At 37.6% G+C, this 16,884-nt stretch overlaps 1 protein-coding gene across 1 annotated transcript in view; it reads left to right on the top strand.

The window, feature by feature from the left end:
• The first annotated feature begins 5,641 nt into the window (after positions 1 to 5,641).
• LOC106666671 (carbohydrate sulfotransferase 11) overlaps positions 5,642 to 16,884 on the top strand; it is a 98,910-nt gene continuing 87,667 nt past the window's right edge. The window contains exon 1 of the mRNA XM_014394020.2: positions 5,642 to 5,833. Within this exon, the coding sequence (XP_014249506.1) occupies positions 5,717 to 5,833 (117 nt within the window). The 5' untranslated portion in view covers positions 5,642 to 5,716. The remainder of the gene's footprint in view (positions 5,834 to 16,884) is intronic.

Below are 16,884 nucleotides of genomic sequence, written 5' to 3'. Positions count from 1 at the left end.
GGGGATCCCGGGTGTCGGGGTTCCTCGCTATTCCCCTCCTTCCGTGCACAGTATTTCCTAGGTTGCTTTCTTTTCCAGTCCATCCACACTCGTCGTCCTCCTTACATCATCCAATCCCTCCAATTCAACTCCTCACATCTCACTCGTAAGACCCGCTCATCCCCAATCGACCTTATCCTTCCGCAACTTACAACCCCTTTCTATTCGTCACGCTGCCTCCTTTTCCTCCTTTAAATCCCACCTATATAATCACCTTCTCTCCCTCCAAGCAGAGACCTCACGTTAACATTTGTTATTTTTGTTTAATATTCTCGTAATTTTTTCTTCTGCCCTGCCTTATTGGTATGCATTGTGCCAAGATTTTTATCTTTTTTTTTTACTTTTAACTTCATAGAAGGAATTTGTTTTATTTATTTCATGTAAATTATTCTTAGGGGACACCAGTCCCAGAATAAAGTTATTTTTCTTCTTCTTATTCTTAAACCTTTTTCAATGGCTCCAGTTAGGCATTTGAAGGAGTATGACAGTCTCAGGGTAATAACATTGTTAGTGGAAGGATATAGCCAGCGCGAAGTCGCCAGGAGATTGAGTTCAGGAAATGGTCAAGCTGCAATTCGTATGGGGACATGTGAATTGGACATGGGAAGATTGGGGACGAGTTCTAGGTACGGTTGTGGTGAGAGTTGGCCACAAATCTTCAGATGGGCGTAACTTCATATGGAGACGCTCAGGAGAAAGGTACGCCCCATGCCGTATGGTTCATCAGGTGACATTCCACGGTGGGGCATTGTTGTTCTGGGATGGCACACACACCCGGACACACACACACACACACACACACACACACACACACACACACACACACACACACACACACACGCCCCGTAGAGCTCATAATGTGGATGACTGCCTGAATGAGGTTGGAATTTAGCTCTTGATGTAGGCAGCTCGATGTCCAGATTTTAACCAAATTGAACACATTTGGGATCAACTTAAGCGACGATTACGACGGCGAAACCCAGGTACAGCCTAGAAAAGTTGGAAACGGATGTACTTGATGAACGGGAAAGAATTCTTCAGGATTTTATCAGAAACCTTTTCCAAAGAATGCAAAGGCGTTTAACGGACGTGATTCTTACCGGAGGTGGAAATGCTCGGTACTAAAGGGGATAAAAAGTCTAGAAATATATAATAAATACATTAAAATTTAGGGGTGGTACGTTAATTTTGTCCATCAGTGTATTTTAAAAATATTTCCCTTCCTGAAGCGGATAATTGTATTAATACACTGTGGCCAATTATCGCAATTTCAAAATTCCGCATTTATTAAGTAAACATTGATTAGGCCAATATCGGCGATTCAATTAGCCAGTGTTGGGTTACGTGACCACTTAGGGCCAACCCGAAAATAACACCAAAACTACGAAATAACCTTGACAGGGAATATATTTATTTGATAATTGCAAGCCTGTATTTTAGTGCAACTGAAGTGCATGCTGGCAGTTTTCATTTTGGCTTTTTTCACATATTGTCTTTGACTGGCGTAATAGATAATTCAAAAGTTCATCTATTAATCATTGACTTTAATAACAAACGGGGAAATGAATCAATTTAATTATAATATACCTGTTTGGATAGTTTAGACATTTGATTATAAATTGACTATATAACTTGGCTAACTATAATATTAACTTAATAGTTATTAGGTTAACTATTAACCAACATGAATACAGTAATGGCAAAAGGAGAATCAAAACATTTTTTAATCTGAATTTGGTTCAATTGTCTGGCCTGTTGCTGTTGTTAATTATGAAATTTATTACAACGTAGTAGGCAAAATCAATTATGCAATTTAGTCTGCATATCCTCGCGGTTTTGGTCTGTTATTCCCGTTTCGGCTTCGCCTCATATTCAGTGGTGGGTCTGTGTATTATTTCCGTGACACAACTGGGGAAAGGAAAGAACAAAACCAAAATCCAACTGGGGTTAAGGCTAAAAAGTGGGACCAGCTCGTTTGAAAATATTTTTAGGAGAGACATTACCAATCGAAATTATGTAGTATACACGGATGGGAGCAAAACGGATGGAAGAATCGATTACGCCTTCTTTATAAACAGTCAAGAAGGCCTGATTCATCACGGGATGGACCCATCGCCTGGGTGCAGTGATAACCGGGAAAAATGTTGGCAATCTCCAAAGCCAAAAAGAAAGGCTAAAAATAGACCACAATAAAATAATTGTTCTTTATCAAGAGTACGCAATAGGTGACCTTGTGCTAAATGTAGCTTTAATTCCATTATCTAAAGCAATGACATATCTAAGCATCATCTTTGACCAAATATATTATTGAAATGACCAGCTCAATAAAATTACTCAAAAAGCGAAAATTACCATTGGTAGATATAAACGTCTTACCTTGCGGAAAAGGCTGGGTTCTATATCCAAAGATTTCTCTTTGGTGATGTGGAGCGGTTCACCCATGATGTTTGATGGACGACAAGTGGATGGACATGGACTGTAAAGTGCAGTCAGAATCCTCAGTATGGCCCCCTCCTGGGCATTACTGGAGCAATGAGAACGACTCCCCCTCTATTGCCCTGAAAATCCTCTTGACTCAACATGACCACCACTACATACCTTAAACCAGGTCGAAGGTAGGGCACTCTTCACAGGCTGATCTAGGGGCAGGCTCCAATAGCCTATTCGCATAAAAAGGAGCAATTTAAGCTTCGAGAGGGACCTCAGGCAGAAAAGGTGCTGGAGATCGAGCAAACTGGGTGAAAAGGATCCCAGTTAAAGCTGGTATACAGATGGCCCTAAGATCGAGTATGGGATGGCATCTATGGATATAAACCAAGGACTAGAATTGGGATAAAACTTGAGCAACATACCACTCCATTTCAGGCTAAGTCTGTGGCTATTGATAATAATACTGTGCCAAGGATAATAATAGGTCAGGTATTAGCAAATAAATACCCATCTACACGGTCAACCAGGCAGCACTAATGGTAACCTCTTTGGTAGTAAAGTCCAGAGCTGTTTGGAATCAGGACCGTGCCAGAAATTGGGTTCGTTGAGGCATCACGTCGTACATGGAAAACATAAACTAAGCTTTTATGAGGCCTGAAACATGATAATTACAAAATAGTAAAGTGTCTTTCCTCAAGAAACTCAAGAAGAAGAATCATTTTGGTCTGCTTATCCTTTTGCTGGTTTTCGTTCATTTATGCAATGCTTTCTTTAAAATAAGTGTAAATATATAGATATTTATATTCACGAAGCGACAAATATTGGTCTATTGTGCATTTGATTATCTAGAGTTCTTCTTTAAGTTTAAGGCTTTTCACCAGATCTCAAATCTTTGTTAAGGGGTCCAGTGTGTATGATTCAGGCTTTAGCTTTTCCAATTCCAAAAGCCTTCGCACCACAGAGGAAATGTACCGTTGTTTGTTACTAGAATCTTTTCCAAGAGTACTCTCAGCCTGATAGGCCTTCCACTTTCCACTGTTTCTTCTTTCTGGCAATATGTGCACAAGCTTGTTTCTACCTCTGGAGTCTGAAGTGTCCAGTCAGCAGTCCTGCTATCATTTTACACCTAATACGTCCTACGTGTAGTAGTTGTGTTGATAGATTATGTGATGGCTCTTTGGTGTCCTTTTTTGCATGCCTCTGTACTAGAATACATTTCCTTTGAACCGAGGCTTGTTGTTAACACATTGTCTCGTGGATGTACGTTTATGTCAAATTGGTATTCCGCAAAAGGGTTAAGTACGGATTGGTGTTCTTATCAACTTTCCTTAGCCAATTTCTCGGATCGATCTTTCTATTATTCTTGAGATCTTCATTTCTATCATTATTTTTATTACGGAATCGTATATGTTATAAAGAAACTTGTGGTTTTGAAGGAGTCTCATAGAGCGCGTCCGAACTAAAGAGAAAGGGGTTGAAGGTTAAAAGGAATCGTCTTTTTTTACGACCTACCTACAGCGATCAGTATTGGTCTATTAGGCAATCTCCAGTATTATATAGAGCTCCTAATTAAGCTTATGCCTTTTTACCAAATACCAAAGGTTTGTTAAAGACACTCATTTGTATCCTTCTAGCTCAGGCTTTTCCACTCCCAAGAGTAGGAACCTCAGCTTGCATAGGCCATCGAACCAGGTGTCATTCTAGTCGTGTCACGTTCTCGATTATCACTAACCCACGTCAAAATTAACTTACGTAAGGTTTAAGTTAAAGGTTAAAAGGAGTCGGCCTTTTTCCGACCTTGTGCACCACGACCAATATTGGTCTATCGTTCAAGTCAAGAGCTCCTCGTTAAGTTTTCAGATCCCAAAGCTTTTTTAAGGTTCCCGTATCCTTCAGGTCTTTGGTTTTGCTCTCAAAGAAGTAGGAAGCTCAGCGTACATAAATCTCCGCACATCTGCATATGCCTCCGAAGTCTGCAGTGTCCCAACTATCATTTAGTCGTGGCATTTCTTAGACTTCGTAGTCCTGCTGTTAGTTTCTGCGATGGCTCAACGTTTTGGCAGTTTGGTATGCTTCTAAAAGGGTCAGGGCCAATAGATGCCTTCATCGAACTTTCTTTAGCCAATTTATCGGCCTCCTCGTTGCTCCTCTGCCTTTGACCCCACCCACATAGAGATAAGTTTGTAGTTGTTGTAGTAGTAGTCTGAAGGTTCTGATGTAATCCTAAACGACTCTGGTGCTTAGGTACTACCGGTGAGTAAGTTGCCTTTAAGTGGATTTTGTTAATAATACCTAGCCTTTTAATCTCTTTAGCACAGTGTTATATAAATTCTAGGCCTTGGTTTATTTTTGTAGACGCCAGCTTCTGATACTCGATCTTAGATCCGTCGGTATATCAAATTTAAATGTCAATACTTTCTTTCTCCCTGTGTTCTTTCTCCAGCACTGCCCGAGATCCCCCTCCCCTCGCTTCCATGTTTTGCGTGTCGGCTAACCAGCCGGTCTATGGATTAGCCTGCGAAAACTGACACGTTCTAAGATGTAGTTGTTTTATTGTAGATTTTTGGACAAATCGCCAGAGGAGAATGGGTCCATCTGTTGATAAATCAAGCCTTCTTTGCTCTTTATAAACATGGCGCAACCGATTCTTCCATCGGTTTTGCTCTCATCCCCGTATATTACATAATTTGGGTTGGTAATGACCTCTCCTAAAAATATTTTAGTACGAGTTGTATCTTTTGAGGCAAACCGGTCTGAAAACCAAAGTCTGCCGCTTGTTCGGTCTGTTTGATGCCTCTGATGGCATCAAACGCCTCTGATGGAGGTCTGGACGCTTGCCCGGATAGCACTGTGTTCAGTTAATCGTTAATAATGATGTCATGCAAACCGACAGATAAATGAGGCAATTAAACGTGGCCCTGAAAGATATCGTTCCATCGTCACAGAAGGATTTTTGTTTAGAAAAAATGTTCTTTGAATCGAGCTATTTTTTCTCAGTGGATTCGTCTCGGTCGTACGGTGTCCGACTATTTGCATGGGACCAACCACCCTCATCTCTATGCCGTACTCCAAATGCAAAAGGGTTGAAAGGAAGAAGTTCAAAAAGAAAAAAAATTCCTTCAGCTGGAACGTTCGGGAGGGGGCCTGGAAGAGGGGGTAGTGGCGCATCGACTGGCGCATTGGCTTCGCCCTAGAACACAGTCGTGAAGGGTTGCTAGTATTGAAGCAACTGCCCTAAAGGGCACTCATGCTCTCTACCTTTTTAACACGTCCCGTCGTTATCTTACTTTTCATTGCATCATGCCTTATCCCGATTTTTATTATAGAGACCTCGTTGGCACGCCGGCACCAGGTCTACCACAAGGTAAAAATTTTCTTAATATTATTTTAGACCATTAAAAAAAAGTGTTTCTCTGATAATAGATAAATTATTAAAAAAAAAAAAAAGGGAAAAATATAATTTTTTGTATGTGTTGAAATCGAGCTTTCGCTTGGACGCGTACATGTCAAAAGCCAATCGCCGGAAAACTGATTGCCGATACATGACCCATGCCCATGCCTATTTTTTTTATTTTTTATTTTATTTGTCTCTGGTTAATACGCTTCCCAGAGAGTGATAGTGGTTTCCACATTCTTCCATTTCGGATAAAATCCGATTTAATATTGTATAAACGCAAGGGGGAAGGGAAAAGTTCGGGATTTAGGGGTTGCTGTCACCGATGATAAACAAACTGTAGCCACGTGATTGCTCTTCCCTTTTAAAACAGCCGCCCGCTCGTAAAACTATTCATTCGTCTTATTATTATAATAATTAATTATTTATTATTTACACACACTGTAAGACGTATCGTTGATTAATTATGCCTTATTTATAGATTTTGGTTGATACAGTATAATAGTTTTGTTTACATACAAAATACCCACAACACGCATGAAATTTGATGCTTTGCTAAATTCTATAGGACAGGTTAAAATTTGCATGAATATCTTCTTCACTTAAAATCGTAGTTTTATCTAAAAATAATTTGATTTAATTTTTTCTTTGAACCCCATAGAGCTGGCTTAAAACGTAAATTGTAGTTTAATTAAAGAATAATAAAGCAACTAGATTATCCGATGAGCTTTATTAATAATAAAAAAACACATAAGTTACACGCGAATGAATTTTCAATGGAAAACCATGTAGAACTGAAATTCAGACATAGACTAAATGGTTTGGTCTTGTAATACTTATCCAGTGATAAGTGAATATAATTAAAAAATTAATTTTCTGTGTACGAGAAAACTAAACACGTAAAACTCTATTGCAGAATAAATTATTTCCCTTTTGTATTAATGTATTTGTACACAATTTTAACGGTTTTTGTATATTTTGAATGAACAAAAACCATAAACCGCAATATAGATAGAAGCAGTTTTGTATTCTTGTATATAATGAATAGATAGCTTTAATCCATTTCAAAAAATACGAAACTCGTCAAAATAAAATTCAAATATGTATAAACTATTTTTTATATAGATATTATTGCATTATATGGTTTTAATTATTTTTGCGTAGTTGTGCTAACTAAAAACCGCAATACAGATGCAAACTTTTATCGATTTATTAACTAGTCCTTACAGTCTCAATAGATTATATTTTCATTAAACATAACTTGACTAAATAAACTAAAGACCAAGCACTCCGATACAGGCATAAGCAATTTTTTTAATTCACCGGAAGTTTTAACATTACTTGTTTTTGTAGAAAAACTTAAAAAGGTTTTACTATAAATTTTCAAAATATGATTCCAGAAATTTGTTTTTACATTTGATAGTCAGTTGTACAACGGTGGCATTGTGTCGTTAATCTCTTCCTCCATTGAGTAGGGGTAGTACTGTTCTGGGGCCTTTCTTGACGTAAGCCAAGCCTTTGGTCGAGTTTTGCCACCGGGAATGCTTAAGGGCATTCCATTCACCACCTTAATCTTCCGATGGGTACTTTCAAGTGCGAATGTATCTTTTTCTACCCCCGACCATTATGAAGCTGGTGTTCCGCAAGGCAGCATTCTTGGTCCTATTCTGAAATCAGCATACACAGCTCTCCTCATATATGCAGACTGTACCGCCACCCTTTCTGAAAACCTAAATCTAGTGGTCTTTAGAAAATCTACGACTACCTTCTCTGTTTGGAAAAATTGTTTAAGTAAAGGAGGATCAAACTCAACCTTCACCCTCCTTCAATCAATTACGACTCTATACACACCCATCAACCAATGTCGTCCGCTTTTTGGGACTTTTACAGGGACAAAAACTTGGAATCCTCACTCTCGATTAAAAAACAAATATAATGGAAAAAAGATATAATTATTCAAAAGATTTCTTGATAACAGGTCGATACTTACACTACAAAACATACGCCACATTGACACATTACTACTTCATCCATCAGATGAAATGTGGGGTTCAACCAATTCTCCGAACTTTAAAGAATCCAGTCATTCCAGTCCATAATCTTCGATCAGCGATCAGCCCAAGCTACCTATTGTTATCCAACCTTACGCCACACACCTTCAATCCCATTGGTCCTCGAAACCGCAAGATGCCGATACAGACGCCTCCATAAAACCCACTAATCTAACACCTTTCATCTAAATCCACTAATCCAATGACTTTCACCTTTCTCAAATATCTTCCAAGAGCCTTCATCACACCCTGTACCCACATCACAACCGACTAATCCAGCTTTCATCTCGAACCCTTTCCTTCCTATTACTCTAAGACGGGTAAAGCACCAATGGTCTCGCGATTAGTGAATTTTTCCGAATTACTGAAGGCTATTCCCTCTCTGCGCATTATACTCTCCAGATGTTCCTCATCTTTACCTTTGCAGATAGTACAGCTATTCTTTCGAGAAACCTTCCGCGTCATCTCATACATTGGAAACATACATTATTGACTTAAATGCGGTAAAATCCACCGACGTAACCTTAAAATGTAGGCCCCTTCCAAGAACGGACAAACACGACTTAAACTACAACAATTGGTGGCACAACAAAATCTTCTTATGATTACTTGATAAATGATCCAACTTATTACTGTCAAACGAAAGACTTTACAACTTCATACTAAAACTAATAAGACATACGGACAAGAAGCCTTGGGTAGAGCCAAAGCTCAATCAAAAATTCTTCGAAAAACTTCTTGACGCTCCATTTTATGTATCAAATGAAACTATGCAAAGATTTATAGGCTCCCTGTCACTCAAAACCCTTTTATTTGAAAAAATCCCATCATATTCCATCCAACCCTCCCCGCAGTTGGCCTAGAGTAAACAGTAACCATGACGGTGATAGTGACTGTAAAACTGATCTATTACAGAATAATAAAATTATACTAAAAAAAAAGAATTTTACAAAATGCGATAGACCATGCTACTCAAGCAGCTATGATATGAAAGCGGTGTTTCACAAGGAAGCGTCTTGGGGCCCTTCTTATGCCTTGTATATGCATCGGACTTGTTTGAAAACTTCGTTATTATTATTGGCCAATGATTTTTTTACAAATACATACCTACATTGATTTCACCAATAAATTAGGCTTCGATGACTTTTGAATAATTAAATTTAGGATAACTACAGGACATAAGTAGATAAAAAAAGGCCTGGGCGGCCTCCGATACGGATATCTCACAGGCTCACTCCACCACCCACAGCCTCCACTACCCACCACCTCCACCATACACGATCTCCTCCACCACACACTACCTACAGTCACACCAGGGATTTTCCAAAAATGGCATTAATCATTAATAAAAAAAGTTATTTAAAAAAAAATTTATATTATTTTCTGTTTAACTCGATGTAAGATTGTTAACCACTCGGATTGTCTAAACAGCAAACCCCTGTATACTTTAACAATTGGTAACCTTCAATTTGTAGCTTATTTCAAATTTTTGTAGTGAAGGACATATTTCTTTTTATTTTCTAACGTCGTTAACAGTTTTTTTAAATTAAAATTAATTGGTCAAGCGGTCAATTTAAGTTTTTTAAATATCCAATTTGGAGGCATTTTTGTTTAGGGCAGCAAAGGGAGGTGTCTATGGTGATCATCTATTTCCTGGGTATATTTTATATCTCAAAAAAAGTATCCATATTCTCCTTCATTATCAGTTTCACTTACATTTGCACTATTGTCAACCAACCCATTGAAAATCGCCTCTAGAGAAAGTTTTTTTTTTTTTAAACACAAAACAGCAATATCTCATTGGCACTCTCAACACGACATGCAAGAATGGCACAATTACACATAAGACAAACACTTTGAGAGAGTAGAAATACTTTGATTGAATATAAAAAATATATTTTGCATTGTATAAATTCACTTTTTTTCCACATCCTACATGTATTTGTTAAATGTAAACAATGTTTGTAAATCCCAGGCCCTGAAGATGATCTCAATAAAGATCGAAACGTTGGCACGATAAAGAAAATGTTTTTCTGAAACCTACGTCACACCAGACCGCATCTCACGATTTCTGAATAGTAATTTATATTATTTTTAAACAGGGAGTTGTACGATTACCCGCTACTTCCTACGACTCAGAGACACTTGTGACCGGCCAAAACTTTAACTCAATGGAAACAAACCCGTTTTGTAATTGTACCATTTCAGTAATCTAGAAAAAATATTTCATCCGTGCATTCAAGTAAATTTGACCGTTGATGTTTGACTAATGCACTATTTAGGATGTGAGGCTAGTTTTTCATGTAATGTGGAATTGAAATTTGGAATTTATTTAATAGATAATTTTACATAGTTCTGTAAAAAAGTGAAATAAAAGGGGAAATGTTTAGGACATTATAACATCCATGTAGCAGAGGACTTAAATATATTTACAATTATTGCTCATTTGGCCTAAACAAATAAAGAACAGTGGTGAAAAATTATAAAAACCACTTGCAGTAAGATTAAAGAAAGTACAAGTACAATAGGCTTAGGACACAACGCCTTTGTTTGACTAGAATTGTATATTATCTAAGTTAAATAATAAATTGATAAATGATAACCATTTTATTAATAAGTTAATAAATAAGCAATTTACTAATAAATACATATATAATAAATTATAAATCATTGATTAGACATGTACAATAGATAAGTTCAATAACAACAGATTTACTTTAATAATAACTAATATCAATAAATAAATGGGGGCGTCGGTGGCCGCAACGGTTTTGGCGTTGACACGGAGTTCATCACTGTAAGGTAAAGGTCCCGGGTTCGAATCCAGCGGCCTTTGCATTCGAAAACAACATACTTACAAATGTTTTTTTTTTTTTTTTCAAAAACACCGGCACCTCGAGGGTTGATATAACCTCTGCTGTTGCGAATCCTCGTAAAAAAATTAATTAATTAATAAGTAAGCAAGTTAATAAATAATTACTAATTATTATAAATTAAAATCATTGACTAGATTTGTCCAATATAATTGCTCATTTCCTTGGTAAATAAATAAATAAATGGAATGTGGAAAATTTGTTGGTAATTAGGGTTTTTACGAAGGGTGTTTGGAGGTCGTTGTGAAGGGTGGTAGTATTGGAAAGCGTTGACAATGATTTTGAGGACTTTGGCTTGGAGGGACTGTATTATACGAAGGTTGTACCTTTGATGAAAAAAAATGACCGCTTTCAAAAATGAAATAAGGGGTAAACAAATTTCAAATTTTCTAATGAAATTGAAACAATTACTTTTTAGTCTGATGTGGTTGAAAACGAGAAAATATATTTCCGAAACCTTGAACTTAGAACCACAATGGCATACACACTTTAGGAATGGTTAGGGTACATAAACAGTACATAAATACACAGTATCTAAATTCACATATGAACAATTTTTGTTCGATTTATCATTTTGCTGTTATTTTTTCAAGTTATCTGACGTATTCAGCACATAATAAAACTGTACGAAACGTTTTACGTTATCCCCATGATAAAATCAACCCCTTGAAAAACTCGTGTTCATTACGCATTACATATATAATATGCTACTTGGAGCAATGAATAACAAAAGCAGCCCAGTTGATGGTATTAGATTTAGAGGAAATGAAATTCGAAACAATCACCGCTAGTGTGGAAATAATATACTAACCGGATTTCCTCTAAAAACAAAACACAAAAAAAAACGAAAGCAAAAGCATGGAAGATATTCATTACACGTCTATCTATTTTGGCCTTGACCGAAGGGAAAGAACAATTTGGGATAAAAACCGCCACACAATGTGCAAAACTGGCCCACATACAACACACATATCCGACCACAAATTCCGTTTCTTTAGACAAGCAAAATTTGTAGAATCATGGCGTTTTATTTATAACCTTTTCATTTTAAAAACTAATCGAATTAAATCTATACTACACGATGTCCAGTTTTAAAAGCTAAAAAAATTTTTTTTCACCGCATTTATAGTTGATATGCAACCACTCGTCCATGTACAGCGTATCCACAGATGTACAGCGTTTTAAGAGTAAAATATCACTCGCCCTCCTTAAAGTCCTGACGTACATATAACATTTAGAAATATGTTAATCGAGGAATTTCATTTTTAAATATTTCAGTGGGACTTTTTTTTTCTTAGACTTGGTTGTGCAATATGCATTTGTAACATAATTAACGCCCTGAATGAAAAACTAAAGGTGATAAAACCGAAAGTCAAACCTTGGATCTCTGAAATTTTCAAAAAGAAAGAAAGAATTGTACTTACACGATTAAGGATAGGCCATACCCTCCTAACACATGGACATCTCATCGGCCCTACTGCGGCCTAGCAGGCTGCCACAAAAGAGGATACATCTTAAACTGGAACCTTAATGAATCCAAAACCTGGTGGAACAAAACCACAGGGATGAGGCACGAGAAGAGATTCATAGAAGGGCCAACCACAAAACTTACAAAAGAATTACTGGAAAAGCAACCGCTACCGAACCAGGATTCTGGTTGGCCTCCTGACAGGGCATTGCCATTTAAGAAAACACATGCACCGGATAGGAGTACAGACAGAAGAAACACTACGTAGATACTGCGAGGAAGAGGAGGAGACCGCAGAACACATTTTACGTTTCTGTGAAGGTCTATGTAGGTGCAGGTTCTTGCAACTAGGACAAGAAAAACCACAAGCAAGATCCTACACCAAGGCTGGTTAATAGGCTGAAGCTGGCCAGTGAGTTATAAATAACAGAGGAGCACAATAGATCTATTTAGATAGAAGTGCAGTAGGCCTTGTTGCCGCCTCTCTTATCCCTATCCGTATCCCTCATCGGCAAGAGACCGAGGAGATGCCCCATGTGCGGCGCAACTGTAACAGTAAGACATATTTTAGAAAAATGCGAACAACTTCCTAATGACATAACAAAAGTACTTAAGCACAACAGTGATTATAAACGGAAGGTCATTGATTACCTAAAATTAATCAATACGTATGGCTATATGTAACCCACCACACGTGGTATATCTCCCCTATTTGTATGGATGTTTTTATTTGCGTGAGTGTCGAAGTATGCATGGGTGTGACTGTGACGAAATATCGGATACTCACAGGCCCACCAAATTAGTATAGGTACGTATATACAGGGTGAATTGCTACTCGTGCTACAAACTTCTCCAGTAGATTCTTCACCCTAAAATGAACAAAAAAGTTCATATTGCCCATGGTCCGATTCTCAACCATTTCAGAGTAATTTCGCTTTTTATCGATTTTGAAAGATATCACGTCCTGGCGTCGGAAAATCGTGATATCTTTTAATCTAAACATTTCTCTTAAAATCTATAAGCACCGTTGAAATCCCCGTTAATTTTTAGAGAGAATCAAAATCATAATTCCATTGAAATTTTTTAATTTAATTTAATGCCCATTTAGTATGTAATGCTTAAGAAGTTTACAAACAGCTAGAAGGTCAAGGAAGAAAGACCCAAACGTTTTGCCACCTTCATCTTCTTATTGAAAAATTAACGGGGATTTCAACGGTGCTTATAGATTTTAAGAGAAATGTTTAGATTAAAAGATATCACGATTTTCCGACGCCAGGACGTGATATCTTTCAAAATCGATAAAAAGCGAAATTACTCTGAAATGGTTGAGAATCGGACCATGGTCAATATGAACTTTTTTGTTCATTTTAGGGTCAAGAATCTACTGGTGAAGTTTGTAGCACGAGTAGCAAGTCACTCTCAAACATTAGCAATCCTTGAACCACCATTTTTTCTCTTTTTGTCATCAACATCTTGGTCTCACAACCACTAAATAAGAAAATGACGAGTGCGTTGGAAGCGTTATTAAATCAGGTAGTTTTCCTCAAATTTGCTGCCTTCTGAGACTAAAATTAGAAACTCTGGATTACTTTATACACTTTCCGATTTACACAATTTTCCACTCTTTTTGTAGTTCTGGCTGAAATAAAACACAAAAAATTAGCCCAAACATTTTGCCACCGTCATCTTCTTATTGAAAAATTAACGGGAATTTCAACGGTGCTATTAGATTTTCAGAGAAATGTTTAGATTAAAAGATATCACGATTTTCCGACGCCAGGACGTGATATCTTTCAAAATCGATAAAAAGCGAAATTACTCTGAAATGGTTGAGAATCGGACCATGGACAATATGAACTTTTTTGTTCATTTTAGGGTGAAGAATCTACTGGAGAAGTTTGTAGCACGAGTAGCAATTCACCCTGTATTTGTAGAACGATGTGTGGGACGGGTCATTGGCATTTCGTTGGTACTGTGCTTCCGAAGTGTAGTGGCCTGTCCAGAATGAATGTATTTATTAGCGCGAGTGGAATTTTAGAATAATTTAGTGTATGATTGGAATTTGTAAATACTGTTTGAATGTATTGATTAGTGTGAAAGAAAGGAGGCCGCAAGATCACTATAATCTTCCGACCTCCAATTTAGTTGTAGTGTAGGTTAGTAAATTTCTCCATTTACGTTTTAGTGGTCAATTGACCAAGTTACTTCTTTCAATTAATTATTCTTTCTATGTAAGGTCTTGGTCGAGATAAAAAAATCTTGAAAATGGCAAAAAAGAAGGAACATTCGAACGGTTGTAGGTTGAGATGGAGAGTTGGTGTCCGAGAGGATCGAAGTCACGATAGCTCAAGTGGTAGAATCCCGCTCGTGACACTCACTTTTTTATCTCAACTAAAAACCTTAATTAATTGAAAATGACAATATTTGTTTAGACATCGTCTGGGTAAAAAAGATGGACAATTTTTTGTTTACAAAGTTACGATACAATAATAAAATCTGTACTGTTAATAAATCGATTTGAGAAAGGATCCCATATCTCCAGCCGACAATCCTTCGAACAATTGTCCAACCTATACTTCGTATCCAACCTCACTTCACAGACGGACAAATTCCATTCCCCCTCGCTCGCTATAAGTCGATACACACGCCTCCATAAAACACTAGACTTTCATCCCACCTCTTTATCCAACATCTTTAATCCCGAACCATTCCCGTCAATCCTCTGGGACGCCTATTACTTTACATAAACGTTTACAACAAATCTAGACCTACGGAAATGAACTATGGGGATCAACCAAGCGTTCCAACTTCCCAAGAATCCAGTCACTTCAATCAAAAATCTATCGAACCTATGCTTGCCGCTTGTATTCTTATTACACAAACCTTCTAATCCCATTTGTCTTCTAAACCGCTAGCAGTCGATACGGACGCTTCCATAAAACCCTAGACCTTCATTCCTACCTTGTCCAACACCTTTTCACCCGAGCCTTCTCTAATATCCTCCAAGACGCCTTCATAACGCCCTATACCCACCCTCATCCCAGCCCACCAATCCAACGACTTTCACCCCGAACCCATACCCGTTAATCGTCTAACGCTAAAGCGCCAATGGTCTCGCGATTAGTGTATTTTTCCGAGGCACCCTCTGCGCATTATCCTGTCCAGGTGTTCCTCAGGGCGGCGTACTGGGGCCCGTAGCGCCAAAAAAAGTCACCTTAATTAACTGTAATGTATTAATTGGTCAAGCGGACCACGAAATTAGTGCATTGTCATTTTCATTGACCAGAACTATAATTTGGCATTAAGTGAGATACAATAATCGACCTTCTCACGCCCTGCATCAATTTGTTAACCGAAGGGTTTTGATTCTTACATCACGTCTTTCTGCATAGAAATTTAATTCTGAGGGTGACCAAATATATTTTCGAAAAAGTGTTATTTTTATTGATCACAATGCTGATTTGGCACGACAATAACGTAGAAATAGTTTTTTTGTTCTAAGCATTCTCCCAGCAATAGAGTTTTCCCTGTTCAAATACAAAGAATCCTTTTGCCAATTCATGAAAAGGAGAATGAGCGCAAAAACCAGACCAGAAATGATTTGCATATATGTTTAGAAAAAATAATCAATTAGTAAATTAATGAAATGTATAATAAAAGGTTCTCAATTAACGCAAATAATTTCAAACGAGCAAGAATTAATTTGCAAATTAACAGGATTTCATGAAATTTCCGTACTTGCTTGTTACCTGTTATAATTTTAAATTACTAAATTCGTTCTCGATTGACGTTCAACGTCGAATTTATATTCGAGATCGAAATCTCACCTTTTCATTTAACCCCTCCTGTCGAAAACATAAAAGTAGCTCTGATTTGTTTCAGATCCGCATATCCCGCGGCTTTCCGAGCCGCCACGGTTCGATGATTTATCTTCGTTTTTGTGTGTTTTTTACGGGAAGTTTATCCACTCGTTGTAATCACATTTTGTCGATGATAGAATCATACAAGTATATTTTATTATACGGCCCATTGTGGATTTTCCGGTTCTGGATACAATTTGAAGTACATAAAACATGCTAGGCGGAAGGGGTGTGTTTCTTTTTCCGGTAATGATACCTTTGGTGTATGCAGTTCAAAACTAAACAAAGAGACTCACGCAAATGAATCTGTTAACTCAAATGTTTCATTAATAACATAATCGCGGCCCAATATCAGGACCTATATAAAGACTCAAAAGATAAGGATTTATCTGCATGTACATATATGCACACGTGTACACAGTTGAGCCTATCATTTCTCGCAGCCCACGTCAATTCCAGCTTATGCAATTTACAATGAACTACTGGCAGACCTCGAGAATCACCCACCTCCGGTGTTGGCAGTCCGGGGGACAGACCTCGCCAAGTTTGGGCTCTAGGTGATGTCAACAGTTACGTCAATTCAGCATCCAATGCATGCAGTTCCTACATCCAAACCCATTCACACTCTTATTCATTCTTACATACAGTCTTTCTTATTTACATACAATTCATTCAATTACGGTGGTGGAGTACTTTATACTTCCTCCATCACCCTCTACATGTATTATATAAATAACTTAATTCAGGGTCAATGTACTGCCTTGATCCT

The sequence above is a fragment of the Cimex lectularius genome, unplaced genomic scaffold (assembly GCF_000648675.2).
Source record: "Cimex lectularius strain Harlan isolate CLEC.00 unplaced genomic scaffold, Clec_2.1 scaffold173, whole genome shotgun sequence".
NCBI lineage: Eukaryota > Metazoa > Arthropoda > Insecta > Hemiptera > Cimicidae > Cimex > Cimex lectularius.
This window is presented reverse-complemented; position numbering and strand designations above follow the sequence as displayed.